Here is a 25935-nt window from a genome sequence, read left to right as displayed (position 1 = left end):
GTCTCGTCTCGCTGGCCACTGGGCGGGCTTTTCGAGTTTGGAGATACACATGACTTTCCATCTTAAGTATGTCGGTGGTGCTAGCTTTTGGCATGTTGAGTCTATTATCGCCAGTGATTGACCTCGAGGCCGGGGTGCGAGTCCATTGTGCAAGCAAGGCGAACTCGGCATGAAGATCATTGACTCGTTATGTCGAGGGTTTCAAGGACCTGGGTCGGGCGGATAGGTGAAATCAGGATCGATTTACTTGCAACATTTATTTTCTATTTGGTCCCTGACATGCCTGATGGTCATTACATTTGGTTAGTTCTATCATCCCACAAACAATGTCCCTGCGAGACTGAACGGATCTCTCTGCGATTGTGGCAAGCTGAGGGGAGAAAAGGCTATGGATACTTGCCTCAGGCCTGAATTGTAGCAGAGAACACGACGTCCCATCTCCACAGTAGAATCGGCTTGGTAACGCGCGAGGATGTTGGCACCACGGCGCTATGCTCTAACTGATCGTTGCCAGCGAGACCGATGGTGACGTCAGGAAGGGAGAAGGACATACGTAGAAGAAGTGATCTATGACGGGGTAGTAGTCGAGGAAGAGTGGAATGGTGAGAAGAATTGCGGTAATATTGTGGCTGTATTGAGCAAACGGAAAGACTGAAAGAGATGAGTGACTGGGTTGCTTGTGGGGCAGAATACATGATTCCCAAAGAGGGCAGATAAGAGCAACCTCACTGTGTACTGACTGTGCACCTAGACAGTTTACTGCACTCGATCAGGTAGCCTATCATTGCAAGACTGACAGTACTGCTCTCTGCCAGTCTTCCTTCAGTTGTGGCTCACACCATCTCCTCTGCTGCACCAGGTGAAGGATACTGCTTGCATCTTGCCTCATAGATATAGCCGTTTCTATAAACAGTTATTTAAGACGCTCACTTTGGAGTCAGAAGCTCTTTTATTTGCTGTATAACCAACTGCCCATAACTGCTCTGGTCGCTAATAGGCTGACTCTGGCTTGGCGGATGCTGCACTTAAGCTAACAGAATTTGCTTAGAACAGCCTCTAGATCACCATACAAGTTGTAGCCTACATTATCAACATGTCTCTAGCCAAGGAAGGGTAGAGAAGGAAGTCGGGTCGTTGGTGAATCCAATAAGTTGAGGTCAAGCTGACCTGCTGAACCTGGGTTGGTGGATTTCTGTGCGTACACTTGCCTACAGTTTCTAGGGCTCACAAACGTTCCTCTGTTTATGCTGGCGTTTGTTGCAACATGAGGATAAATTAAGCTGATGTCAGTACCGGAATTGCAAGCAGAACTAGCTCTGGTCCTGCGTTACTCGCTTGATCACACTGTGAGAGGTCAGGACTCCTACTCTCTCCCTCCCTCCCTGCCTTTCTTTCCTTCTCTCTCCCTTCCTCTCTATTTTCCCTTTCTTTTCTTCTCCTGATCACCACTTCACCAACACCAAACCCCCATACATTCCATCTCTACTCCCTCAATACCTTCGCAACATAATATCAAGATTACCCAAAGGTCATGGCATTTTTATGCCAGGCCTACAATTCAACCTGAAAATGGCAAATCTCGACGACATCCCCGAGGAAGTTCTACTGGACATTGTCGAATATGTTTATCCCAACAAGGCAGATGCATCCAACGATTTGACTTCTCTCCGTCTCTATGACAAGACCAAAGACATCGCTGACCTCAAAAGCCTCCGGCTGACCAGCCGCAAATTCTCCCGACTTGCTACGCGTCCACTTTTCGCTGCAGTCTCCTGCACTATCCTGGACGCCGAATCGCTTGAGAGGCTCGAGAATGTGTCGCAGCATTCCCATATCTCGGGAATCATCAAGACCGTTCACCTGAAGCTGGGATTTTATGACCCAATCTTGGCCGAAGATCCCGCAGGTCTGGCAAAATACCTCTTGTGGGCATGGGAGGACTATCAAGAGCCTGCGCCTGGAGACACGGCGGCATGGGAAGCAGTACCGACAACAGAAGAGATAGCCATGAGGCACACCATGGAGGAGTGGGTTTACCTATCGCGATATGCAAACCGACGGGACAGAGAGAGGCATCTGCCGGTTCTCCACGCGATACTGGACGAATACCGCCGCCGCTACACGGAGCAGCAAAACCTGCGCAAGAACGGCGATGCCATCCACCGCGTCGGAGAGGCCATGGCTCGAATGCCGGCAACCAGCCTTGTCTTGCAAGACTCTCGTCAAGCGCATTCGCACCTCGGACCTCTGCTCCTTTCAACTCTCAAAGCCAATGCCGACCCTGCCAAGCTGGCCCTCCCTTTGAGCTGGACCGACTGCGCGAGGCTGAAGGAAGAGAGGCGCCTTCGCGAGTTCACACCCCCTTTCGACCTGCTCATTGACATTCCTGTTTCGTTGCACCGGGCAAACGTGACACTGACAGAGCTGCGCATCTTGGGCTTGCAAATCCCAGATGAGCTGCGGGCGTGGGACTCGATCGATCCATATGGATGGGATCGGCACCCTTCTGGTCTCGCGCCTCTTGATCTCACCAATGAGATTCAACTGGCAACGGCTGAGGATCTGGCGGAAGCGTGCTCGGATCTTCAAGTGCTTCAATTCGATCCTCAAACTAAGCGCGTCAAAGACATCGTCCAATTCTTTATGCATCACTTTCGAGACAGGCTGTCACGTTTCAGTCAAATTATTGGACAGATGTGCAAGACACAAAATCTGCGAAAACTCCACATAGACTGCAGATGTGTTGATTATGGCTCTGACCCTGATCCGAACACCCACTACCACGAGGCAATCTTCAAGTCGGCTTTTTGGCCCAATCTTGAGAGTCTTCACATCAAGAACGGCCGACTTGAGAGTGCCGACACGCTAGTAAATCTAATCCAGAACCTTCCCAACCTCAGCAACCTGCAGCTTGACACCTGTGGCTTGGACTACTTTCACATCGATGGAACCCCCGATACCAGGTGGACATATTTTCTGGAACAGCTGAAGAAGGAGGTGCATCGTCTGCGCAAGAACGGACTGAAGCAGCGCGGTTAGGAACCCGAGCTGCCAATCAAGATCAGGAATCCAGAGGCCTACTGTCACGAACTGAACATAGACGTGTACACGGTGGATGAGCTCAGGAGACGGGTCGGCTTCAGCTTCAACGTGGAACTCGGTGGCTTTACAGAGGTGGACAACTATCTGAGGGGTGTCACGGATGTAAACCCGGTGGTCGCAGTTTTCGAGCGGCTCAACTTGATTGCTTTTTTCGAGAGCCTGAACTTGGCCTGAACGATACCCGGAGAGCTGGAAGTCCTGGTGCCGGTATTTGCAGCTGGGTGGTCTCTGTCTATTAGGTAGGCATGCATTCATGATAAGTTAACGCCCCTTCTTTGTTTGGAGTTTTCCAGGGTACTTGATGTTTTCTTTTTTTGTTTTTCACTTTTATCTCAAGACCCTCATGACACATCTGTAGAGTAGTTTGAGCCACGGACAACGAATGCAGTCCGCTCCAGTTCTATCTTTCAATCAATTTGAGAGTCCTCGTTTGATGAAAAGTGCAAGAGTGATGACAAACAAACTCTTCGTCTTCCTTGATCTTATTCTTCCATCTGCTCTAGCTTTGAATCTAGACAGCCAGTAAATGATGACCAATAACAAACCAGTCCCTCTCGCCATCGAGGACTCCTACCAAAACACACCAAAAGCCTCTTCATCCACCTTGCAGTCACCGTGCTGCTCTTTCAAACAGAGGAACGGTCAGGTAAAGATAGCACTGAGAGACTCGCTCCGCCTGCCTCAACCGACGATTTCAGAGAATCTAAAATGCTAACAAAGGCAACCTTCCGACAGTTCCGACCCCAACTACGGAAGCCCAACCAGCCGACCACCCGGACCTCAGACCAATCACAATGAAACACAACAGCTTCCTCTTCATCTTTGCCCTCATGGGCTCCATCAACGCTTGCAAAAGCCACAAAGGCGTCGTCGCCTGGACGGTCCTCTGCTGCCGAGATACAGGAGATACGGTACTCTGATGGCGACTGCGCGACCGCCTCCATCAGCGAAGGAGTGAGAGCATTCAGTACCTGCTGATAATAACCCTAGAGATATCATGTTTGCTCCCAGAACAGAGCTCACCCTTAAAGTTCGATAACGCCAAGGGGTGTCGACATTTTATGAATTCCATGAAACTTGATATTATTTAAACCTTGTTTTAGTTTGTCATTATTGTACCCAAAAGAAGTCCACTAAGATAACCCACTATCGGACCGGCAAATACCAAGCAAGACCAAGACCAAGGCAATCCAGACTGTGCATCCTCACAGCTCAGTCTCCCGTTTCATTAATGACGACAGCAGTGCATAAAAGAGTTTGGCGGAACATGTTGCAGGTGCGGAGCCTGCATTATTGGCACGACCAGCCTTCCGAAGCCGAATAGCCCACCTGGGCCGCCGCCGACACCACCACCACCGAACGGACCTCCTTCCCGACGCCTCCCCCATCTCAGGTCCCTGGCCTCCCTCTTGAGTGCGCGCTTCGCGGACCGAACCTCCCTCTTGGCCTCCCTGCGCTCCCTCCATTCAGCCCTCCTGTCCCGGCGCCTCTCCCGCCTCTCTTCTCTCCACGACCTCCTCTGTGCGTGTTTGGCCTCCTTCCACTGGGTGCTCATCTCCTGAACTTCGCGGCGCAGCTCGGCTAGCTCTTCGCCCGACGGGAGTGCGCCTCCCCGGCAGCTGGACGTGCCGCACGGACGCCGTCCCTGTTGTTGCCGTGGCTGGCGATCCTGCCTGGTTTGTTGTGCTTGTTGCATTTCCTCCTCCGGACCACCTGACCGCATACACACCACGGGCACAGAACTGCCCCCAGCGGAGCGTATCTCCTCGTTCATGACCCTGGCGCTCTCGCGCGTGATGGCCTGCCCGGGGCTGTCCAGCCACCTCCTGAGCAGGTCCCTCGCGACGGGGATCTGCTCGTCGGCTAGGTCCTCGTACGCAGGCAGGCTCTCGATCGAATCGACCGACGAGGCAGACGAGGCACTCCGCGCGCTGGCCACCGACGAACTTCGCGATCTGGATCCGGACCCTTGAGATGCTGCCGCTGGCCTGTCGTCGTGACCACGCTGCCTCCTCCCGCGGTGACCACCTCCACCTTTGTAGTGCTCCTCATCCTCCAAATCCTTGTGCGGAGGGGCGGGTTCGTAAAACCCCCTCGGCAGCATCACGGGCGGCACCCCCGCCGCCCCAGGACTCCACATGGGCGTGCTCAAGGGCGTCGCGGTCGACTCGCCGCTGCTGCTACCGACGGTGTGGTGGTGCCACCTGGGCAAGGACAACGTCGGCGGCGGCGGGAGCTGGAAGAAGGCTCCGGGGAAGCCGTTTCCACGCCCTCCACGCCCGCGACCGCGACCTTGCCGAGCCCCGCGGCCCCTCGCGTTCAGAGCCGACAAGCCCGGCAAGAGCGGTCGGCCATCGAACCTGATGCCGGAGCTGTCGAGATGGAGCCCGCCGAGGTTGAGGCCGCCGAAGCGGAGGCCCAGGCCGTGGGTGTCTGTGTGCTCCGCGCGGGGCTGCTCTTGGTCTGCACGCCGGTGGGGTGTGGGTGTGCTTACCGGGGTGTCCGTGTCCGGCGTATCCTGGCGGCGGTTATTCTCCCTCGCGATTTCGCGGGCTTCCTGTGCAGCTCTCCCTCTGCTACTACGGCTGGCACTGGCCGACTCCCAGGGGCTGAGGTAATCGTCGGCCGAGAACTGCGGGACGATGGCGACGCCCCTCGGCGCGAAGAAGCCTTCGTTCCACTCCCGCACCGTCCTCTCCGTCTCGTCCTTCCTGACCCCGCCGTCGCACACACTCGTCCCCGGCGTGAATATCTGCTCCAGCTGCGCCTCGGCGTGGGCGGTGCTGGTCGAGGAGGAAGAGCTGCCGCTGTGACTGCCACCACCACCCTCGGCCCTCAGCTTCCGGTCGGCGACGGCCTCGTTCACCCGGGTCGTGTGGTCGGGCAGCAAAAAATTGACAAAGGTGTGCCAGTCCTCGGCCGAGACGTCGCGGCCGGCGAGGGAAGGCGGGTAGGGGATGTCTTCGGGCGTAGTTTCGGGCGCGAAGGTGACCGTGTGCAGGACCTGGCTGCCCGGGCCGGGGGGCAGGACGGTGGGTGGCCTGGACTCGAAGTAGGCGGCAGCGGACAGGAGGCTGGAGCTGAAGCTCATGGAGTCGCTGCCGGTGGTCGACTGGTGAGCTGATGGGCTCGTCGGTGTGAGCGGCGGGGTATATATAACCTCACCAGATTCTGTAGACGTGGAGCAGCCCGTCGTGGACTGGGCATCTTGCACTGAACCGACGACTGAATCTGGGAATTCTGATGTGAATGGGGATCGAGGTCCCGACGTGGAAAAGATGTCGGTTTCTGAGTAAGGTGGAGGAGGGCTATCGTCCAAGTTGCCTCTCTGCCGACTGCCCCGATTATTGACCCTCACGTACGACATAATGTCGTCGGATCACCTTAAGAAATGTTTCTGGAATATTTAGGTGGGTAGGGAAATTATAACGGGTTTCTATGGGTGAAGAATATGTGAATTGGCCCTGCAAAATGACTATTAAGCTTACTCTGTTTACTTACACCTCAAAATATCAAAAGAAAAGTAGGATAAGGTTAAGTATAAAGCTTGGCCAGCTCGTCACGTAAAGTCTTAAGAGGCGGGACTCTGTTTAAAAGTGTGGCAACATTTAACACAGCTTCCCGAAAGAGCACAGGCAGCCGCGGAACCGAGGCTGTGTTGAACCTAATCTGGTCATTTTCTACCTACAGGGTAGTGGAATATTTCATCCTATCCGACTTGAGGTACAGGAGTCCTCCCTTCCCGTCAGACATCACACCACATGAAAACCGGATCGGTATGCAGAGTGCACTGCTGCTGTTTCGTCAGAAAGCTCTGGCAGCCCATCAACGGAGCTAGCATATGCAGGGTCACCCCAGGAGCTGGAGAAAGTAGCGGGGCTGTGAGACGAACCGACGGGCCCGGACACAGTTGCAGCGCCCTCACTTACTGAGAATCCATTGAGTTTGGCCCTGTAAAGTGAGCCTAACTTTCCTGACTCGATCCCTTCACCCCGCTAAGATGAAAAGGAATAGAGCACTGCGCGGCAATTGGTCACTCCGCCATCGCCGTCCACCCACAAACACACAGCCTGGCCTCTGCCACGAACACTATATAGTATGCCAATCGCCAGACCGAGATTGTCATAGTGGGCTGTGACTCAATCAGAGCACATGCTGACGCGGCCCCACCTCACGCCATATTGGTGTATTTCCACATGCGGTATCGAGATGCGAAATCCGAATGCGAGCACAACCCCCTGTACCAATGATTGGAAGGCTGCATATCAGATTAGACCAACAATAGTTTTTGCCGCCCCTCCAAATAGTAAACGGCATAGTTTGTTGCGTAAGACAAACACGTCGTCCTATATCGTTTCCTATTTGATTGAGGATAGGTTAAACCTTGCAACCGAATCTAATCGAGCTCAAGCGAGTTGCGGCTGATAGAGAAGTCGACGGCACGATTTGCTTTGCGCGCTAATTTGGTATATAGGGAAAAAAAGGTTTGACGGCCACGGCGCTCCATTGTTACCCATCCGGAAACGGACTTATTGAATGAACACAGCTATGTCATCGTGTTTGTAATGATCTCTGATGATACTTTGAAGATTGTGCCGTGAAGTCGTTCCACTGTATGACAATTGTGATTAGCAGATGGCCCGGACAAGAAAGAGGCAACCGCTTTTCTTTAGCAGGGGAAGTCACATACAGATTGCTGATATAGGCGCTGATCATTTCAGGGCCCAAATACTCTATAAGCGGCGTCCGAATATCAATCCCATCCAACAGGGCGCCGTCGGCAAAGTTCGCGTGTGGTGATGGGTTTCCCCACTCGAGCACCGGCTTCGGGTCCTCGAGATCGTCTGGCGATAGCTTGTAGACACCTGCAAGTGCATAAACTGGCCTGTTGAATTGGCACGCGGCCCGAACTACGAGTCCAGCTCCGGCGTCAACCAGGACGCCACCACTCGCCGTGATGGATTTAACATCGAGGAGGACCTTGGTTGTGAGGGGGAAATATGCCATCGTTCCCGGGCCAACCAGGTTGATGACGGGTATCTTGTGGCTGGCTAATTTCTTCCGCAGCGCAGCGTATGGGTCGGTTGCTTCGGTCGAAGAGTCCGACGAGATTTCCTCCTCTTCCACACCTGCAATCAGCACCGTAAACTTCCTCTCTCTAGCTGCGCGCGCGAGAAATTTCTCCACCGTAGACGAGGGCTTGTAAACCATCACATAGTCGTCCGGGTTGATATATGTGTCTCCAAGGGCCGCTATCTGATCGTCGGCCTGTGATATCTCGTCCAGAATCTCCTCAATACCCTCGATAACCTCGTTGCGCAGAGAGGCAATGTTGGCCACGGCCCCACCGATTGCAGGCCCTGCACCGCCGCCACGGGGTGTTGATGCCCCAGAGTATCTGAACGGGGACGCACTGGCCACGCTGGGATCCGTCGACTCGGACAGCAGCGTGCTGAAGATTGACTGTGCCGTGACATGCGGCGATGCCTGGGCGAATGTCGACTGGCGGGTCAAAAGTCTGGGGGTGCCCTGAATAGCCGGGGGTGTAGAAGACGCAGTCCCCTTGATTGCGGGGGAAGCGGCACCCTTTGCTGGGCTAGGTGCGGCGCTGTCGTCAACCTCTGCGTTGCGGTCCTCCATGGCTTCGTCGCGGATCAGGCCCATGACGCGTTTTGTGATGTTACCAATGACGAGCTCGTTTGGACGCGCACTGCCAATTCTGCGACCGGTCTGTTGGACATTGTCGAGCAACTGGTCGACATCCTTCCACCTGCCGCGGGCGACGACCTGGAGTAGGATGTGGGCTGTGGCAACGGCGCATTGTTGCGGGGTGGTGATCTGGCGACGTTTGAGTAGTCTGAGCGATGGGAATTGATCAGTCAGTCGGGATCTCTATGCTTCTGAAGAGGAATAGACGGTCTGCATACGATATCAAGGCCTCAATGGAAGTCTCGAGAGGTTGTGACTTGAGTGACTTGCGCAGCTTTTCCAAGCTTGGCGCGAAATTCGCCTGAACGGGCGCCATTGGTTCGGCGGGGTGGATAGCAGGCCGCGAGTTTTTGTTGCCAATGGGCGGGAAAAATGGCTGCTTAATGAGCGATTTTGACAAAAACAAGACGTGGTGTGTCCTGCTGGTTGACGAACTGGCAATAGCGGTAGGGACACCGAATTTGGTGGGGAGGTTGAATCGACGACTTGTGAGTCAAATCGTGAAGCTTGAGCTTTCGCCCTGCAAGCCCTTCTCAAAGTTCGTCATAACCTCATGGTGGGGCACAGAAGCCCTGGCAGGATAAACCCTAACCCTAGGATACTATACCATACCGTACCAAAGCAATGTCTATCATGTGTTTTGGCTTCTCATTGCAAAAATACTACTACTATACTATCTAGGTATTTACTGAATTCATCTTGGTGTTTGTAAAGTGGAGGTACCCAGGTGATATTTTAGCCGGCGACGGTTGCTCTACGGTGTCAGCTTTGGGCTACTTTGCAATGTAAGTCACTCTTTCAACCCAGCTATGTTTCCACTTTATTGCTGTCTATATACCTGTCTGCACCACTTGCATGTTAACCAATGAGACTAAATCAGTGACTGTTCCACAAATGCATTCTATTTCCAGTGAGATGGCTTTCAAGACATTCAATAGTGTGTCTTTGCGCCTTCACGTAGGCTCATATTATGACCAAATTCTCTCGGAAAAGAAGAAAGAAAAACAACTGCGGCCAAAAGAAAAACAAAATCATGTCCCAACAACTATTGCCGCCCCACGGATGGAAGGTCGCCTCGAGAATAAGCCTTTGCAATCCTAGAGGCAGTCCACTCACCGCTCGAGTATGCACCCGGCGCAGTCGCAAGCTCGAGAAACGACGCCGTGTGCTCCCCTGCGATCCACAATCCCCTGTCCGGCACGCCCTCTCTCATTACGCGAATGTCTTCAGCTCCATTCTCCAACCCGATCTGGAAGTTGCTGTAGCTTCCGTTCCCAGCCAGATCGTCCTGAAGCCAAGACGTTGCCAGGTATCCCGTCGGATGACAGTCTGGAGATTCAACGTCGTAGTGTGGTAGTAGGGATACGTACGGGTGGAAAAATTTGAAGATGAAATCCTGCTGTTTCTCCTTTGATCCAGAAAGCGACGCGAGTGTGCTGGTGATGTGCCTTGACTCATCTCCTGAGGTGTAAAAGAGCAGTGTTGGGTGTGATGTGGGCTCCGGCAAGGAAGCGAGTTCGACTATTTCCTGAGTCCAACGCGCAGGGTTCGTGTCTTGTGCGTAGTTTGGGCGCAACCATTGACAGAAACCGTCAACAACTTGCCCGTTCGCGGTAGGTTTGAGCCAAAATGCTTTGGGAAAGCTCAGGTAGATCTACGTGCAGTCAGTTAGTCAGTGATAGCCCACCATGATCGACAAATCTCCGTTAGTGGCGGGTCTACCTTTTCTAGTGCCCCATAGCCAATGTTCTTGAACGCTTTCTCTAAACGCAAGGGAAGACGTGGCTCAAAAGCATCCAAATTCTTCTTCATCCAGCCCAGAGGTGCAGTGATGACGACCTCGTCAAACTCGTAGTCTCTGCCTTTGGATGTGGAAACCCTGACGGTTCCGGTGCTCGTGTCTTTGCTATTAATCTTGGTTGCCACAGTCTCGTACTCGATGCTGGCTTTCTCTAAGGCTGGCCTGGCAACCTCTGCGAGGATTTTGTGGTAAGTGCCAGCGCAGAAGAGATTTTCTAGTAAATTCTAAGTTAGCCTGCGGAGCCTCGAGATCACGTCGAGTAATTCATCAACCATACCTCCTTCGATGCACTCCTCTAGCCAAAAGAATTTGAGACTCTGCGTGGAAATGTGAGAACCAACGAAGGCGCCCCAGAGGTCAGACATCTTAAGCACCATAGACCTCTGCCTCTCGTAGTCTGGCTCGGTATCCGGGATCTTTTTGACAACGTTCTCCTTGAAATAATCCACTAGACTCGTTGAGGAATCAATGCTGTCTTTGTGATAACGATTAGAGAATTTGAAGGCGTCCTCGACAATATCCCACATCAAAGTCGAAAACTTCTCGGCCTCCTCATTGGATAAGAGCTGCCCATCCTCATCATAGACACAAGTCTTGGAATCCCGATCTCCAATCTCAGTGCCGGTCTTCTTTGCCAAGTCAAGCAAAGGATTTTTCTTGGTACCGTGAAACCAATTTGGACCCAAATCAACCATATGGCCGTTGGGCAGCGTTTCTTGATGACATCTGCCGCCGATACGGTTCCTGCCTTCGAGGATGGTGACTTTGAATCCTCTCTCAAGTAGGATATCAGCGCATCTCAGCCCGGCAAGCCCGGCCCCGATAATGCCAATGTGAGGTGACAGCCCCGGGTCGAAATTTCTTTGATGTTGAGTATTTGTGTCTGATGGTTGCCGCATCGCAGGCGGGGTTTTGAAATGTGTTTTCTCTATGGCATTGTGTGAGTATAGACTCTGCAGATCCTGATACATATAAGAGGCTTGCTTTTCGGCATCGCTTGAATACGAAATGGAAAATGCATCCATGGTGAAGGGATTTATTTGGGCAGCAACTCCTTTCTCTTCTTGATGACAACACGACCGACCGTGTCCCGGATTCAAAGTGATATAGAAACCATTCTTTGTGTTTTTTTTTTATTTTTTGACTGGTTCATTTGATAGCAGGAAACTGCATTAAAGGGGGGGCCCGGAAAGGCAAGATTTTGTTTCACAACCACATCGTGATTGGCGTATGGGCACAGTAAGTCCTAGGCTTAGTTGCTTGGGCCATGGATGGAGGTGGTTGTTAATGTCCTCACATTCCAAGTGACATGACAGTTGGACAGCCAGAAAGCATTATGTGGTGGATACGAGTGAAAAAAATATTTTGTGTGGCTGTGACAGGAATGGAATGACTCCTGTCAATATGAACAGAATTGACGAGGGGACGGTGATAAGCATGTTATGCAGTGGCACCTGCTTGGCGGTTTGTGGCAAGGTTATGTTGGTTAACGGAAAATTGGCACTAGCGAACCCGCGTTTGTTTGAAAGTACCCGATCAAGGCCATCAGGGATTGCCATAGTTGATGTTGCAGAGGCAGCCTTGTGCCACTGTCGAGGTTACACTGTAACTAGCGGAGCGCTTGAGGCGTCATTTGGTATGGTACTACCGTCCACGATAAGGCGGTGATCCAATGAGTTGTTGGAGATGCCTACCTAGTGGCCAGCCGGACTGGCGAAGTATGGAGTAGTGTTGTTTTGAGAAAAGTCGTAGGGAAATTGCATGGGCGGGCTTTGTTCATGGAAAACTCCAGATGGCGCAAATTTACGTAGGGCTTGCTAATAAGCTACTAATAAATACCTAGGTTGTGTAGAGTGTCTAACATTAACACAGCAAATGATTCAGTACGAAAATAGTCCGGCCTAATGGTCTTATCGGATCTTTCGGATCAGGGGAGCACGTTCCAGCAGGCTCTTCCCCAGTTCCTGGCCTACTTCGTACGAGGCAACGAGGCAAACAAAATGAAGCAGTCTGGGGCTCCTTACAGTAGAAGTTTAAGTGTCGGAAGGTACCTGAGCGGAGGATATTTCCGATCCGCGATTCCCCACCCACCCCCCACTTTTGGGTTTGGTTGTACTGTACTGTAAGTACCTACTCAGTACTCGCCTACCTAGACAAGGTACATTACCTTACCTTACTCGCAGGTGTGTATGACCACGTGCGGTGTCATTCTCGACACTGCTCTCAATCACATTCAAATCGCCTTGATGGGTTCCCAATCGCCCGGTATCTGAGCGCCTGTACTCAAGACAGTTAAACGTTTGAGATCAAATGTTATCGGTGGTGGGTGCATTTTGAGATGTCACAAACCTAATGCCAACGTTACAACGACTGCACCCTACATCGTAGACTTGGTGGACGAACCACCACCCTTCGACGAGTAAAACCCGAATGCATGATATCACGCATAAACAAGAGACCAGATAATTCTACAATAGCCTTGTTGGTATAGTCTAGAAATAGTTCTAGAATTACGTTTGGACTAAAGCAATGTCCCAAAATGGTATTTTGCGCGAATGTAGACCGGCAGGACGGCTTCAGTTGAACAGTCAAGACATTCGCCGGTTGGCGGATTTCAAAGGTCCAGGCTGCCCCACCCAAGGCCTCGGCACATGCCAGCGCTGAACTGAAAGTGAAAGTGAAAGCCCCTGGAATTAACCCCTCCCCCAGCTCTTGCCCTCCAATCATCGTTGTCAGATTACTACCTCGGCTTTAGCATAGCGTCCACTTGTTTTTACATCATGAGCCGACGAGACCCTGTACGTACTACAGACAAGTCGGCTGGACGACGCTACTGTGAGGTATTCCTTTGACCCAAAGCTGGTGTTCCCTTCTTCAACGTTCGAACCTCATTTCAATCTCTACCACCATCAACGGTTCATCTGATCACGTCAGATCAATTCATCACATATATTGTTCCGTCTACCGTCTGTGTATAGGTACTTTCTGCATATCTAAAACTCGCTTACCCCGTACTTAATCGTCGGCAAATACCGAAGCCGCGCAGCAGCAATGGCCTCCGCAAAGACCTTCACCCGCGAGGAGGTCAAGAAGCACAACACCGAGGACGATGTTTGGTTCATCATCGACTCGGTCGTCTACGATGTCTCCGACTTCCTAGACGCCCACCCGGGTGGTGAGGCTGTACTGCGCCAGGCTGCCGGTACCGATGCGACGACCGACTTCTACAACCTGCATCGCCATGAAGTGTATGTTATCTGTAATATCCTGCTCTTTTTGCCTCCTCCCATGATCTTTAGCTGACTTTGCGATGTACTTATTGCTCCTAAATAGCCTCACGAAGTACAAGGATCTTGCCATCGGCACCATTGTCAATGAGAAGCCCTCTGTCATAACCCCAAAGCCCGGCGACCTCTCCCTGGTCCCCTACGCCGAGCCTCTCTGGCTCACGCCTCAATTCAAGTCACCATACTACAAGGAGTCTCATCACCGCCTGCGTCGCGCTATGCGCCTGTTCACCGACATCTACACCACTCCGGAGGCCCAGGCCAGGGAGCGCGATGGCGAATATGTTTCACAGGAGCTCATTGACCGCATGAGCAAGGCAGGCATCCTGCACATGCGAATGGGTCCGGGCAAGCACCTCCACGGCCAGAATCTACTGGACGGTGCGGTCGACGGCAAGGAGTTTGACTACTTCCACGATCTTATCTGTATTCAGGAGCAGACCCGCCCCTCGGCTCGAGGTTTCCAGGATGGTAACCTGGCTGGCATGGTCATCGGTTTGACCGCCGTGCTCAACTTCTGCAAGGACGAGCCCTTGAAGAAGAAAATTAGCGAAGAGGTCTTTTCGGGCAAGAAGAAGATTTGCTTGGCCATCACCGAGGCCTTTGCCGGCTCCGACGTCGCTAACCTGCGCACCACGGCCAAGAAGACCGCCGACGGCAAGCACTATATTGTCAACGGCACCAAGAAGTGGATTACAAACGGTACGTGTCAAATAGTCAAAAAAAAAGTATACAAAACAACTCCCCGGTGAACCGAAAAACTAACCCAAACCCGTCTCTACAGGTGTCTTCTGTGACTACTTTGTCACTGGTGTCCAGACCGACAAGGGCCTGTCGGTACTGATAATCGAGCGTGGCGAGGGCGTCGAGACTCAACAGATGAAGACCAGCTACTCGCGCACTGCAGGTACTACATATGTCACCTTTGACAACGTCAAAGTCCCTGCTGGACACCTCCTCGGCGAGGAGAACAAGGGTATCTACGTCATTCTGTCCAACTTCAACCACGAGCGTTGGACCATGACCTGCGGAACGGTGCGCTACTGCAGGACCGTCGTCGAGGAGTGTCTGAAGTGGGCACACCAGCGTCTCGTCTTTGGCAAGCGCCTGATCGACCAGCCCGTCATCAGGCTCAAACTGGCCAAGATGATCGCCCTTGTCGAGTCCCACCAGAGCTGGCTCGAGACAATCACATACCAGATGTGCCACATGCCTTACTCGGAACAGTCCAAGCACCTTGGTGGACCGATTGGTTTGCTCAAGATGAGCGCCACGCGCATGGCACACGAAATCGCCGATGAGGCTGTACAGATTTGGGGTGGAAGGGGTCTTACTCAGACCGGAATGGGTTACATTATCGAGAACTTCAACAGGACCTACAAGTTCGATGCCATCCTTGTAAGTCTACTCTTTGTTTCCCTAGTCAAATTTGGGGACCAGTTTCAGTACTAACTTTGATTCTTTCTCTACAGGGTGGCGCAGAGGAGGTCTTGGGCGATCTCGGTGTTCGGCAGGCAATGAAAAACATGCCCAAGGCCATGTTATAAGCTGTGAGCTGTAGTTGATTTCGTCTGTATAATATAGAGGGGTGATGCCTAGATATGAAAAAATATCATGTTCTGTTAAAGCAATTTGTGGACATGTCTATCAGTAGAAGCTACATTCCCCAGGTTGGTCACAAGGACAGAAGCAACCCCACAACTCATCCTGTGACGCAATATTATACCTCACCCAAAGAATAAATTGTGGGCAATCACACGTTTGGGTCCATCAGAACATCGACAAAGCAACGCCGTTTTGAAAGGACGACCAAGTCAAAAAAGACATCAAGCTACACTGGCCGATCGTAGACATACAATGACTGCGAGGCAAAACAATACGCAAAAGACTTTTGTTGAAACCCAGTTTTGTTTTTCAAAGGCCAGAGCCGTACCATGAACTCCCTGATCGCAAATCCACGCGTCCAGACCATATGAAGAAATACTTTGCTGAGACAAAAAGCCAAGTCCGCTCTCGACGTCCTTAATCAATCGTAACACTGTGTCTTCCCTGATTCCCTGTTTTCATCGTATAAATCATCGCGTAATTATTGCCGTTGCCCAGTGTCGAATGGTCAGAGCCATCCACTCGTAAAAAGATGGCGGAAACATGAGCCGAGGTAGGAAGGTAGAGCAAAGGACAAATGATAAAATAAACCGCAGCAAATCCCATATCACTTTTGGGGGGTATCCAGATGGTGCAAATAACAAGCAACCCAACGCGACCCACGTGGAGCCATGTTCCGTGGCCGCCCACAAGAAAGGAGTGTTCGTTTCCTCACTCTCTCCTCCGCACTCTCAACAGACAGGCTGCGCCCACGCAGCCAGCCATCCTCTTCGCTCGTCATGAGAAGACGGGTCGCACAGGGTACGTGCGTTTACATCATCGGGCGTTTTTGATGTTAAAGAGGTTTAGTTGTTGGGGCACTCAGCCTGGACGTGTCCAGGCTGCTGGCACTTGTAGCACATCTTCTCGCCAGTGGTCGAGCGCTTGGAGCAGTCGCGCGAGAAGTGGCCGGTCTCGCCACAGTTGTAGCACTTGCTGCCGTTCACGCAGTCACCTGGATTGATGGCATGTTAGTCACGGTTTGCAAGGGTAATAATCAGAGCAGCGCTGTAAACCCCAATGGAAAAAATAACTTACGCGACATGTGGCCAACACCACCGCAGGAGTAGCAGGTCTTGCCACCGGCACCGCCGCCGTAGCCACCTCCGTAGCCGCCGCCACCGCTGTAGCCGCCGCCACCACCACCACCGCCGTATCCACCCTTCGAGCAGTTGCGGGCGATGTGACCGACCTCACCGCACTGTGGTACCGTTAGCCGAGAGATCCAGTATACGTTAAAGGTGCAGTGGGTAAAGAATCAAGACTTGCCTTGTAGCACTCAGCACCAGAGGACTGGCCGCCACCGCCGCCACCAGCACCGCCGGAGGGGCAGTCGCGGGAGATGTGACCAGGCTGGCTGCATCGGTAGCAGATCTTCTGGTCCTTGGGCTCCTCGGGGCAGGCACGGCTGATGTGTCCCTCGCCACCGCAGTTGTAGCTGATAGTGTTGATAGCCAGTTAGTTGGCTATAGTCTGTCGCATTGGCGTGGAGATAAAACTCACCACTTGGCAGCGCCACGGTTAGGGCAGTCGCGAGCCTGAAAGACTATGTTAGCATTCCGAGAGGGTCACGCGACATCATCTCTCTCCGGCCACTTAACACCGTTCCGGGCCCCAATGGTCCTCATACCTGGTGGTTGGGTTGCCCGCCTAAATCGTTCACTCTGTCAGACTTCTCCCCTCAACAACAACAACTCAGGAGACGTGACAAGAATGCGAGGCGAAGAGGCCTAAGGGTTTGCAGCTCGTTTAGAACCGTGCTCAAAAACAAATTTGTCTCCGCATACACATCATGGTCCCGGCTGATAGTTCGCGGACTGAACAAGACTTCGCAAAAAGATGACGTAGCGGATGAAAGAATTTTCAAGGAAGCAGTAGGGCAAACAGCGACAAGATGACAGAGTGAGTGCCTAACTCGAAGGCTCAAAAGTCTAAAGTTGTGGCTGGAAGTGGGAAATAGGAATTGGGTGAAGCGCCCCCAAAAGGGAACGTTTGGTGATTCAAAAGTTCTTTGATCGCAGGACACGAGTCGCGCGTGGTAAACTCCCAAATGGGCAAAGGACGAAACGCAAGCCAACGTAATTTCTTCATCTTCGACTCCATCGCGAGACGGACGTCAAGGTGAGACTACTTACATGTGTAGCAGGTGCGGCCACCGGCACCGCCGCTCTGGGCACCTCCGAAATCCATTGCTAATTGGTGGTAGGAGTTTGATTCTGTAGAACTCGAGGAACACTGTCAATGACGGTTTCTTTTACTGACGGCTGGGCACGCGACTGAGGATGGCAATTTGTGGACAAAGCGAGGTTGGAACTGTGGTGACAGAAAACAAAAAGTATGACTGGCGGATGACCAAACTCGTCAAGGACCGTAACTATCTTGGGGAAGTTGACAGGACAAGTGGTCGTTGAGCCGTTCGGGGCCGTTGGAAATTGGCCTTGTGCGAGCGAAAACGGCAAGTAGGCAGGTGGGGGTGTAGAATGTTTGTTTTTGACGTGGGTGGGGTATGAGCAAACAACAACGTACCGACGAATTTGCTAAAAACGCAACGTTGTCAACGCCGCAAGATGATCCGGTGGGTGGGAATGAATTCAGTCGAACTGTATTTGATTGTATCGAGATGTTTAGATGAAAATCCGAGTCGGGTGAGAAGTGAAAGTGTAGTCTCGGCTTCAAAAAATCCAAGTGAAGACTGTGTGAGAGCGGTGAAGAAAATGTGGGAAGGAACGAGCGATGAGGGGTTGTTTTTGTAGGGCTCAAAAGAATTTTTTTTTTTTTTCTCTTTGCCTTCTCCGCAGCCTTAAAACCAGTCTTAACAATAGACAGGGAAGGGAAGGAGGCAAGGTCTCTGCATGCCTGTTGGGACTAGACCGAATCGTCCGCAAAGACGTGCAGCATCCATTGAACATGGAGGAGGCGACGTATGGGAACGGAGCCAGATGCCTCCACAAGGCCCGCACTTGATCCTGTCACTTTCTCGTCACCTGCGGGACCAGACGAAAATAAAAGATAAAAACAGCTATTTGTTGTACATTAGATGGGATTAGGTCTCGACCGGGTCATGGCCAGATAGATAGGTGTACGAAGTACATGATAACACCAGATACTGGCAAAGTTTTGTGCGTTGACTGATGCTGCCCTAACCCGCTCTGGTCTGGGATCCGCGTTTTGCAGATGGGACAATGCAGTCTCAGCATAATGTGATGGGGACGAGGTGCGGCTGGACAATGGCTAAGCGTAGTAGCTCCAAACGGCAATTCCACCGCTGGAAATAGACGGGCCGAGCACCTTACCAACTCCTTATCCAGTAAGAAACATCCAAGCAACCAATGCAATCTCTTGTAAGATGGGAGAAAGTCCAATAGGCTCTCTGATCCAAGTTTTTTTATGTCCACTCAGTCGCCGCGCTTTCCCCACCTATACCGGAGAGGGGTAGGGCTTGAGGTTTTTTCCAGAAGCTTTGATATTACGAAAACTTTTATCAGGACCCTGAAGGACCCTGAAAAAAAAAACTTTGCCTTTTCTAGTTGTCGTTGGAAGCCAATTGCCACTATGAGACCAGCACTTCCCAGATACAGTGGCACGCTCGACTCATTGACTTGCATTCCATACGATGCAAGGCGCATGCAGCTCAGAAGACGTTTTCTGCAACCGCGAAAGCGGTGAAGTCCGCCCCTGGAAAGGCGGGGGTACTAGGTCTAGTGGGCTAAAAAAAAAACACTCTGGAAAGCGGCTCCCCCGCATGTGAGAATTGGAATTTGAGTGAGCGTCTATCTATTCCGGATTGGCCAATGATACTCATTGGCTAGGGCTGTGAGAGTTGAGCAACGCGGAGTGGGGTTACGACCCACTTTGGATGCCGTCAATGCCCGCCATCTGTTTGTTGCAGGGCAGTCAGTTCAACATGTGGCTTTGTCCGATCGATCAAATGTTGTTTGGGGTGTTCCTATGTCAAACTTTACCTTGCACGTTACCTTCTGTTTGTGACTCCGAAAATAAAAGGCTATTAGTATTATTATTAGTACGGACTTGGTCACCATTGCCTCAATCGCATGGTGCTACTCGGATGATACGGGAGCCTCGACCTTGGTTTGCCGCCAGAGTCTTTCCAGTGGCGACCCGGTCCGCCCGGCAGGCAGTGGATGCCGGCCAGTTAAGTTAGGCGGTAATTATGGCGTGCTGTTTTACACTTTGTAAAACACTAAAGGCAAGATGCCGCAAATCGCCAACCGTCAAACTTGCTCACATCCCGTGGATTGAGTCTACCGAGCCTTCATTCAAGATTGAGAAGACTGGCAGCCCTGAAACGATGCCTTGGATATTGCAAAAACTTATGTGGTGTTGACGCTCATGTCCGTACCAAGATAGTTAGCCTCTAGACCTAGTGCAACTTGCGTTGTCGGCATCGTTGGCATCATGTTGAGCAATGCAATGGTACGAGACCATGGGGCATGGGTCTGGTTTTCTCTGCGAATGGTCTCCCCTCTTTCTTGGCTAGAGGTGAGAACAGCAGGCAACCAGCCCAACTACTTTTGACCTTCCCGCCAGCCCGGAACCTCCGGCGCAAGTCAAGCACTCGACATACAAACGGACATGTGCAAAATTGCCCAGATAAACACAGTTCCAGATTTCTGGTCTTAACTCTGGCCCGACCTTGTCATCTCAAGGTCTACCAAATGCACGTGCGAACCTCATGGGATTAATACCTCCACAAAGCCTGTTCCCACAGCATAAGTGGACAATTTTTGCAGACTTGTCACTGCACTAGCTTGCAAATGGCCCTGAACAAACTACTCGAAGCCTCCAATTACGTACCTAATGCTAAAAGGACATTACCAAGACAAAAGAAACAGGCAGATCTGATGACGTTGGCCACATTGGGCTCAATGGCTGTGAAGCAAAACTGTGTGCGGTAGGGCACATGGAAAACAAAAGAAAACAGAGTAACACTACACAAAGCAGATAACATATGAAACCAATACAAGTGAAAGAAGTGAGAGCTCAGTGATTAAAACAGACAAAAGAAAATAGATTCCTTACTGGATCTCCCTGCTAACAGTACGAGCTGACCTTCTAACAGGCTCACCATCGGCAACAGGCTTGCGTCTGGCTGGAGTAGGCTTGGGTTTAACAGTGGACGTTGAGAACAAGGCTGACTCAATGGCAGCTGCAGCACCCTCCGTGGCAGTTTTGTTCGCAGTGGACTTGGCCGCGGGAGTGGCCTTTGCGGTTGCCGGCGTTTTCTTTGACGCCGCAGCGGTCTTTTTGGCAGCCGGCGTTCTGCGGGGCTTCTTGGCAGCGGGCTTGGCGTCCTGGCCAATCTTCCCCTGCAGATTGATCTCAAGATTTGCGCCATCAACCGGGAAAGCATTTACGTCCTTGCGGCCGTCCGCGGGTAGCTTGCGCTTCTTGGTTGGGTTCTCCATCAAAGTCCCAGGCAGGCCCGGCTCTGGCGCTGCAGACTTGATGAGCGCCGGGTCATCGTCCTCGCCGAGGGCGCCCTTTGGAAGCCTGTAGGATGGATCGGCAAGAGGACTGCGCTTCTTGGCGGCAGATCCGGTTTCGGTTCCGCCCCGGATGTCGGCGAGGACTGAATCCTCACCTTCGGGCACCGCCGACGCCTCAAGCTCCGGGTCGTCGTCGTCGTCGTTGGCGTGGGAGCCTTTGCGAGGCCTATAACTGGGGTCGTTTTCTGCACGGAGGCGGAAGGCCTCGCGCCGCCTGGCCGCACCCATGGCGCCGGGCTGATCGTCCTCGGATGGGATGGAATAGTCGTCCGAGTTGCCGCTGTCTCTCCATTCAGCGTCATTAGGCTCGGGATTAGGGTGGGACACCTTCTGCTTCTTGCCACGAGACGATCCTGGTGGGACGATTCCTAACTCGAATACTTGCTCGTCGTCGAAGTCGCCACCGTCGCGGTATGCCGGGTCCTTGCCGCCAGATTTCCGCTTGGTCCTGGCTCTTTTTCTCTTGGCCGACGATGTTGGTGTGGTGTCTTGACCAGCTGAGACAGGACGACTAGCAGGGCTACGTCCTGGCTTGGGCGTCCTCGGCTTTTCAGTATAATCCTCATACTCATCGTCGTCCTCTTCCTCAGAGTCCTCATCATATTCCTCGTCATTGTCCATGTCAACGTCGTCATCCACGATTCCATCATCAAGGTACTCACGGTCACCCTTATTCTTGGGGGCGACGGTGCGCTTGCGCTTATTACCTGAAGAATTGGCAGTACCCGCGCTGGGTTGGAGGGGCTTGTCCGTCGGACGTTGCGTTTTGCCCGTGACGGCCGGCTTCCGCGGTGTGCCGCGTGCACCTATTGCGGGCTTTGGATTGCTGGCCGCGGCTTCGGTAGGCTCCGTGACAACGATGGTAGGATTCTCAGGGGCTTCGAAGCTTACCGCCTTCCTGCCTTGATCGCCCAGGGTCGACTTCTCGCCTAGCGTCTGGACAAGGGCGGCAGCCGCGTCCTTCGACGAAAGCATATTGGAGTGTTTCGTGTTGTAGTGGTGCAGCCGTTTCTCAGAGCCCCAGTACCTGTAGAGACGCTCATCGCAAAAGTTGCAGTTGTCCCAAGAATGAGACGCCTCAATGTGAGCACGCATGTCATCGAGCTTGTCCACGCTGAAGGAGTAGCCGCATGGTCGGTATGGACAGGGCATCGTCCGCTCGAGCGCCAGGTTGCGCATCTGCAGGTACTGCTCCTGGAGGTGCCGCTGCTCGGTCAGCGTCATCATGGCGATGCTGACAGATGGGAGACCGGCGCCGCCATGGAGGAATGTCTCTATAGGAGGGGCGTTGATCGGTATGTGTGGCCTGCCGCCATCGTAAATGGAGATGGGATTGCCGTAGGTCTGCTCGCGGAGGAACTTGACCCGTTCAGCATTGGTGAGTGGCCACTTCCCTTGGATTGCGGGTGGGCCGAAGGGAACGACTTTTCCATCAAGCGCAGCTCCAGTTCTTGCGGTCTTCTGTGTGTGCCTCTGGGTGGTGTACTGCGTGGTGTTCTGCGTGGTGTTCTGCGTGCTGCTCCGCGTGGTGACCTGACTAGTCTTCTGGTTTGTACTGGGCCCGAATAAGTTGTCTCGTAGACGTGATGTGCGTGTTTGGCTGGCTTGATACTCTGGAACATGAGGATTAATCTGATTATTCGGATCCCATTCGGATTCATTACGACGTCTGGTGGAAACAATTTCGACCAAGTCGTTAGAGGCGGGGCTTGGGCCGCTCTCTTCCCCGAGTATTTGCGCCGCAGCCTCCTTCCGAGCTTCTCCATTCAGCGGCATAAAGCAACCAAATGGCTCGGTTGACTGGCTTGCGGGGACCGACCAGAGAGGTATCATGTGGACATATATCTCTCGGGATATGATGAAGCGCTTGATGACCTCCCACTCGTCTTCGGTAGTGTGGGGGTATACGATGTAATAGTTTCGTCCAGCCTCCATCATGGCTCTCAGCTGTGACATGTACTCTCCTTTTCCAAGACGGGCGAGTTTTGCGGCATGTTTGATGACATCCTGCTCGTCCGGAGGCATATCCTTGTACGTGTTCCAGACCTTCTCACTCTGCTGGATGAAGATGGCACCGTCTCTATACTGGTTATCAAACTCGGAGACAACCGACCGCCTGACTTTCTGCCGGAACGTCTCAACATCCATGTCGCTCAGGAGGGGAAAGCACTGCGGGTGCCTGGAGTTTCCGATCGCCTCCGGACGGATCCAGTCTCCTTCTTTGTCCAGCAGAATGACCTTTTGGCCCGACCGATAGGTGGGTTTGGCGGAGAAAAATGTCAGCTCACCAGGCCTTTGCCCGACGACATGATCCAGGAGCTGTTTCAGAGCGTTGTCCGGTACCGGATCGGCGCCATTCACAGCGCTGATCATGATGTTCTTGGGGAGAGCTTTCGGGTCCATGATGTTCTCCCCGGGGGTCCAGATCTCGACGTGATGGATGTCCTTGATCTCGCTTGGTGAGAACCTTGTCCAGATGTGTTTCCTCAACACATCGGCGGCCGGCTCGCCGTCGGGATCTACGCTATTGTAAGTACTAAACTTCCATTCAGCCGAGGTGGTGATACCCGAGGCCGCGGAATCTTTAGCTGGGCGGTCATCGTAGGTTAATCCTGGCATGAAGAGTCCGATTTCCCCTTCGAAGAAGGAAGGGCCTCTGATCATGGTGATGTCCTTTGTGATGCCATCCTTGGCTCGCTTCCGGAGGACTTCGACGAGAAAGTGCGAAATGTTCAGGCCACCTAAACTGCACTTGTATGGAGTCTCATGTTCCCCACCAAAGGAGAACCCGACAACAGACGGCAAGATCGCAGGAACGCTCTCAGTGGTAGCCAAAGGCGTGAACAAGATGCGGGCGGCAGCGACAAAGACGCTGTCATAATCGTTGGCGCCAATGTAACGTCTGTTGAAGTGAGGCAGATAGATGTATGCGCAGTTCATGTCGGCCTTGCCCAGTGCCTTGACCCTGACTATGTTCTTGTTGTTCCTGCCAGGGGCCAAATTGGTGATGTTTGGGGCTTGCTCATGTGGCTTCGTCAAGAAGAAGCTGAAATCTTTCTCATCCGGATCCAGAGTCTCCTGGACGAGCTCGAACGCATGGTCCTCGTCGTCGGATCCCGTCGCGAAATCGAATGACCAGTCAAGCTTCCCTGCATTTCTGTCGAACCGGTGCAGGGTTGCCATGTTTTCATCGCGTTCCACGAAGCCGAGCAGTCGATCGACGGCGCTCTGGAACTCTGACAGGTTTTCGCCAACAATCTGACCCTGATATCCGTACATGCGCCAGGTATACTTGTCGCTCGGAATCTTACGGGGTTTGCGCCCACGAAGCTCTGCTCGGCTTCCCGCTCCACCACGAAGTCCCGTCTTGGCTAACGAGTCTGGGCCGCCTGTGGATGTCATGCTGAGGAGTTGACCGAACGAAGGTATCTCATATGGGATGTGGCCAGCCCACTGCAGCTCGCTCAGGCCGCTGTAGAACATCTCATACAGAGGATCGGGCCCTGGAGTTGTGAAAAGTCTCGATCAGCATTTTGCAGGGGAAGAGTGCGAGCTACGATGTTACGGCTGATGACTTACGTCTACTAATGTCTTTGCCATAGGACCGTTCTGTGTACTTGTTCAAGAACTTGAGCGGACGGTGTTCCGGGTGTACCAGCTCAACCGTTTCATAGGTGATGCCATCCTCGTCCTCCTGCCCGGGAACCTGGTCATCAAACGAGACGAACGAGTACGGAGCGATGGGCAGGCCAAAGTAGAGCATGGTAAGCTTGGAAATCAAGTCCTCTGCAGAGCTGGCCTGCTTGAGGTCGGCGAACCGCTCCGTCTTGACGAGCCTGTGGTATCGACGGCTGGCCTGGCGCTGTATGTAGGCGATGCCAGGGCTCTTTTCCCGGTCTGCCGGGAAGAAGAGGGAAGCCTCGTGCTGCGTAAAGTGTTTCTCGAGTATTTCATCCAGCCCCAGTCTCTTGCCGTGGTGGCGCATCTTGTCGAACATGTCCCATACCTCCCTGAACTCGGCGTCGTTTGCGCCAATCATAGGGCGCCAACGATCTGGACTGGCCTTCTTGCCGATGTCGAGCTTTTCCGGAGGTCCCTTTTTCGTCTTGTCCCCTTGCCCCGGGTTGGGCTTCTTCGCGGCGGCGCGTCGAGCAGCAGGGCTTAGGAAGCTTGGAAGCATTGTTGCTAGGCGATCAACCGCCCCGCAAGGCGGACTTGGTATTTTCTGGTCGCAATACCCACGAAGAAGAGGTGCTGGTGCTCGTGTTGCTTGGTACTAATAAACCTGCTCAAATCAAGATGATGAGAGGAAAAGAAACGGAAAGAAAGAAAAGGAGAAAAGATGATTGTCATGTGGAAAACAAGTGTTTTGGGAGAGATCAAAGGGGAAAAGACCAAAGATGCGAAACTGCATCGGCTGGCATTGGGGTTAATAAAAAAACAATGATCTTGGTGGGAATGACGGTCAACAAAGAGAGACCATCAATTAGGGATTACATTCTCATTCGGGGGAACGAAATTGCCGCATTCCTAGCTATCAAGCATGCATGTGCTTGGCTATCATGAGCCCGCAGTATATGCTGCGCCTACTGTACGTTGGTTTGCATCCGGTAGATGGTTTACTGCCCTCCTTCCCCACGGAAGACAGAAGTGACCAGGTTCGAGCATTCGAAACTCAATACAAATGCAAAATTTAGGGATGAGATGATCACGAAAAGGGAACATATTCAATTGTTCTTTCACGGGCTGCTCGATTGCAGTGAGGCAAGGGATGATGGTCTTTTGATCCCATGTCAGTGTCGAAAGGGACTGCCCCGGGCAACTCCGTCGTCGACACATGAGCTTCTATTTTGAGAGTCAAGATGCTGCTTCCAATGCCTGACAT

The 25935-nt window shown here is 52.6% G+C and overlaps 8 protein-coding genes across 8 annotated transcripts; 3 read left to right on the top strand and 5 right to left on the bottom strand.

Annotated features, from left to right (window-relative positions):
- Positions 1-1569: 1569 nt before the first annotated feature.
- On the top strand, positions 1570-3276 carry PgNI_02353 (uncharacterized protein; the record flags this gene model as incomplete). Its single annotated transcript, XM_031122420.1, has 2 exons — positions 1570-3034; positions 3101-3276. The coding sequence occupies 2 exons, from the start codon at positions 1570-1572 to the stop codon at positions 3274-3276; spliced, it is 1641 nt and encodes a 546-aa protein (XP_030987063.1).
- Positions 3277-3631: 355 nt separating this feature from the next.
- Positions 3632-4022, top strand: PgNI_02352 (uncharacterized protein; the record flags this gene model as incomplete). Its single annotated transcript, XM_031122419.1, has 2 exons — positions 3632-3743; positions 3838-4022. 2 exons carry the CDS (start codon positions 3632-3634, stop codon positions 4020-4022), a joined length of 297 nt encoding a protein of 98 aa, XP_030987064.1.
- Positions 4023-4330: 308 nt separating this feature from the next.
- On the bottom strand, positions 4331-6469 carry PgNI_02351 (uncharacterized protein; the record flags this gene model as incomplete). The annotated part of the gene is made up of 1 exon (XM_031122418.1): positions 4331-6469. One exon carries the CDS (start codon positions 6467-6469, stop codon positions 4331-4333), a length of 2139 nt encoding a protein of 712 aa, XP_030987061.1.
- Positions 6470-6772: 303 nt separating this feature from the next.
- Positions 6773-9312, bottom strand: PgNI_02350 (uncharacterized protein). Its single transcript, XM_031122417.1, has 3 exons — positions 9030-9312; positions 7793-8959; positions 6773-7713 (listed from the first exon to the last, which is right to left on the bottom strand). Exons 1-3 carry the CDS (start codon positions 9125-9127, stop codon positions 7632-7634), a joined length of 1347 nt encoding a protein of 448 aa, XP_030987062.1. The 5' UTR covers positions 9128-9312; the 3' UTR covers positions 6773-7631.
- A 305-nt stretch (positions 9313-9617) lies between these two features.
- PgNI_02349 (uncharacterized protein) lies at positions 9618-11964 on the bottom strand. Its single transcript, XM_031122416.1, has 3 exons — positions 10890-11964; positions 10534-10826; positions 9618-10465 (listed from the first exon to the last, which is right to left on the bottom strand). The coding sequence occupies exons 1-3, from the start codon at positions 11635-11637 to the stop codon at positions 9857-9859; spliced, it is 1650 nt and encodes a 549-aa protein (XP_030988364.1). The 5' UTR covers positions 11638-11964; the 3' UTR covers positions 9618-9856.
- Positions 11965-13397: 1433 nt separating this feature from the next.
- Positions 13398-15611, top strand: PgNI_02348 (uncharacterized protein). Its single transcript, XM_031122415.1, has 4 exons — positions 13398-13860; positions 13946-14601; positions 14684-15297; positions 15372-15611. The coding sequence occupies exons 1-4, from the start codon at positions 13664-13666 to the stop codon at positions 15444-15446; spliced, it is 1542 nt and encodes a 513-aa protein (XP_030988363.1). The 5' UTR covers positions 13398-13663; the 3' UTR covers positions 15447-15611.
- A 64-nt stretch (positions 15612-15675) lies between these two features.
- On the bottom strand, positions 15676-18720 carry PgNI_02347 (uncharacterized protein). Its single transcript, XM_031122414.1, has 7 exons — positions 18070-18720; positions 17679-17759; positions 17174-17193; positions 17047-17089; positions 16809-16981; positions 16582-16744; positions 15676-16498 (listed from the first exon to the last, which is right to left on the bottom strand). The coding sequence occupies exons 2-7, from the start codon at positions 17731-17733 to the stop codon at positions 16350-16352; spliced, it is 603 nt and encodes a 200-aa protein (XP_030988360.1). The 5' UTR covers positions 17734-17759; positions 18070-18720; the 3' UTR covers positions 15676-16349.
- Positions 18721-20579: 1859 nt separating this feature from the next.
- Positions 20580-25230, bottom strand: PgNI_02346 (uncharacterized protein; the record flags this gene model as incomplete). Its single annotated transcript, XM_031122413.1, has 2 exons — positions 20580-24553; positions 24630-25230. The coding sequence occupies 2 exons, from the start codon at positions 25228-25230 to the stop codon at positions 20580-20582; spliced, it is 4575 nt and encodes a 1524-aa protein (XP_030988359.1).
- Positions 25231-25935: the final 705 nt, after the last annotated feature.

This window comes from Pyricularia grisea, assembly GCF_004355905.1.
Source record: "Pyricularia grisea strain NI907 chromosome Unknown Pyricularia_grisea_NI907_Scaffold_1, whole genome shotgun sequence".
NCBI lineage: Eukaryota > Fungi > Ascomycota > Sordariomycetes > Magnaporthales > Pyriculariaceae > Pyricularia > Pyricularia grisea.
Note: the sequence above shows the minus strand (reverse complement) of the source record. Positions and strands in the feature narration are given on the sequence as shown.

Excerpts from the sequence above, each read along its gene's own strand:
- PgNI_02350 (XM_031122417.1), bottom strand. The coding sequence starts at position 9,127 with ATGGCGCCCGTTCAGGCGAATTTCGCGCCAAGCTTGGAAAAGCTGCGC. Across the intron at positions 8,960-9,029 it reads TCCATTGAGGCCTTGATATC|ACTACTCAAACGTCGCCAGA; the intron begins GTATGCAGACCG and ends CCCATCGCTCAG. Across the intron at positions 7,714-7,792 it reads AGCGCCTATATCAGCAATCT|TGGAACGACTTCACGGCACA; the intron begins GTATGTGACTTC and ends ATTGTCATACAG.
- PgNI_02349 (XM_031122416.1), bottom strand. The coding sequence starts at position 11,637 with ATGGATGCATTTTCCATTTCGTATTCAAGCGATGCCGAAAAGCAAGCC. Across the intron at positions 10,827-10,889 it reads AGAGGAGTGCATCGAAGGAG|AAAATCTCTTCTGCGCTGGC; the intron begins GTATGGTTGATG and ends AGAATTTACTAG. Across the intron at positions 10,466-10,533 it reads GCTATGGGGCACTAGAAAAG|ATCTACCTGAGCTTTCCCAA; the intron begins GTAGACCCGCCA and ends GACTGCACGTAG.
- PgNI_02348 (XM_031122415.1), top strand. The coding sequence starts at position 13,664 with ATGGCCTCCGCAAAGACCTTCACCCGCGAGGAGGTCAAGAAGCACAAC. Across the intron at positions 13,861-13,945 it reads AACCTGCATCGCCATGAAGT|CCTCACGAAGTACAAGGATC; the intron begins GTATGTTATCTG and ends GCTCCTAAATAG. Across the intron at positions 15,298-15,371 it reads ACAAGTTCGATGCCATCCTT|GGTGGCGCAGAGGAGGTCTT; the intron begins GTAAGTCTACTC and ends CTTTCTCTACAG.
- PgNI_02347 (XM_031122414.1), bottom strand. The coding sequence starts at position 17,733 with ATGGATTTCGGAGGTGCCCAGAGCGGCGGTGCCGGTGGCCGCACCTGC. Across the intron at positions 17,194-17,678 it reads TGGCCGCACCTGCTACACAT|GCGGGCAACCCAACCACCAG; the intron begins GTAAGTAGTCTC and ends TGAACGATTTAG. Across the intron at positions 17,090-17,173 it reads GCGGGCAACCCAACCACCAG|TCTTTCAGGCTCGCGACTGC; the intron begins GTATGAGGACCA and ends ATGCTAACATAG.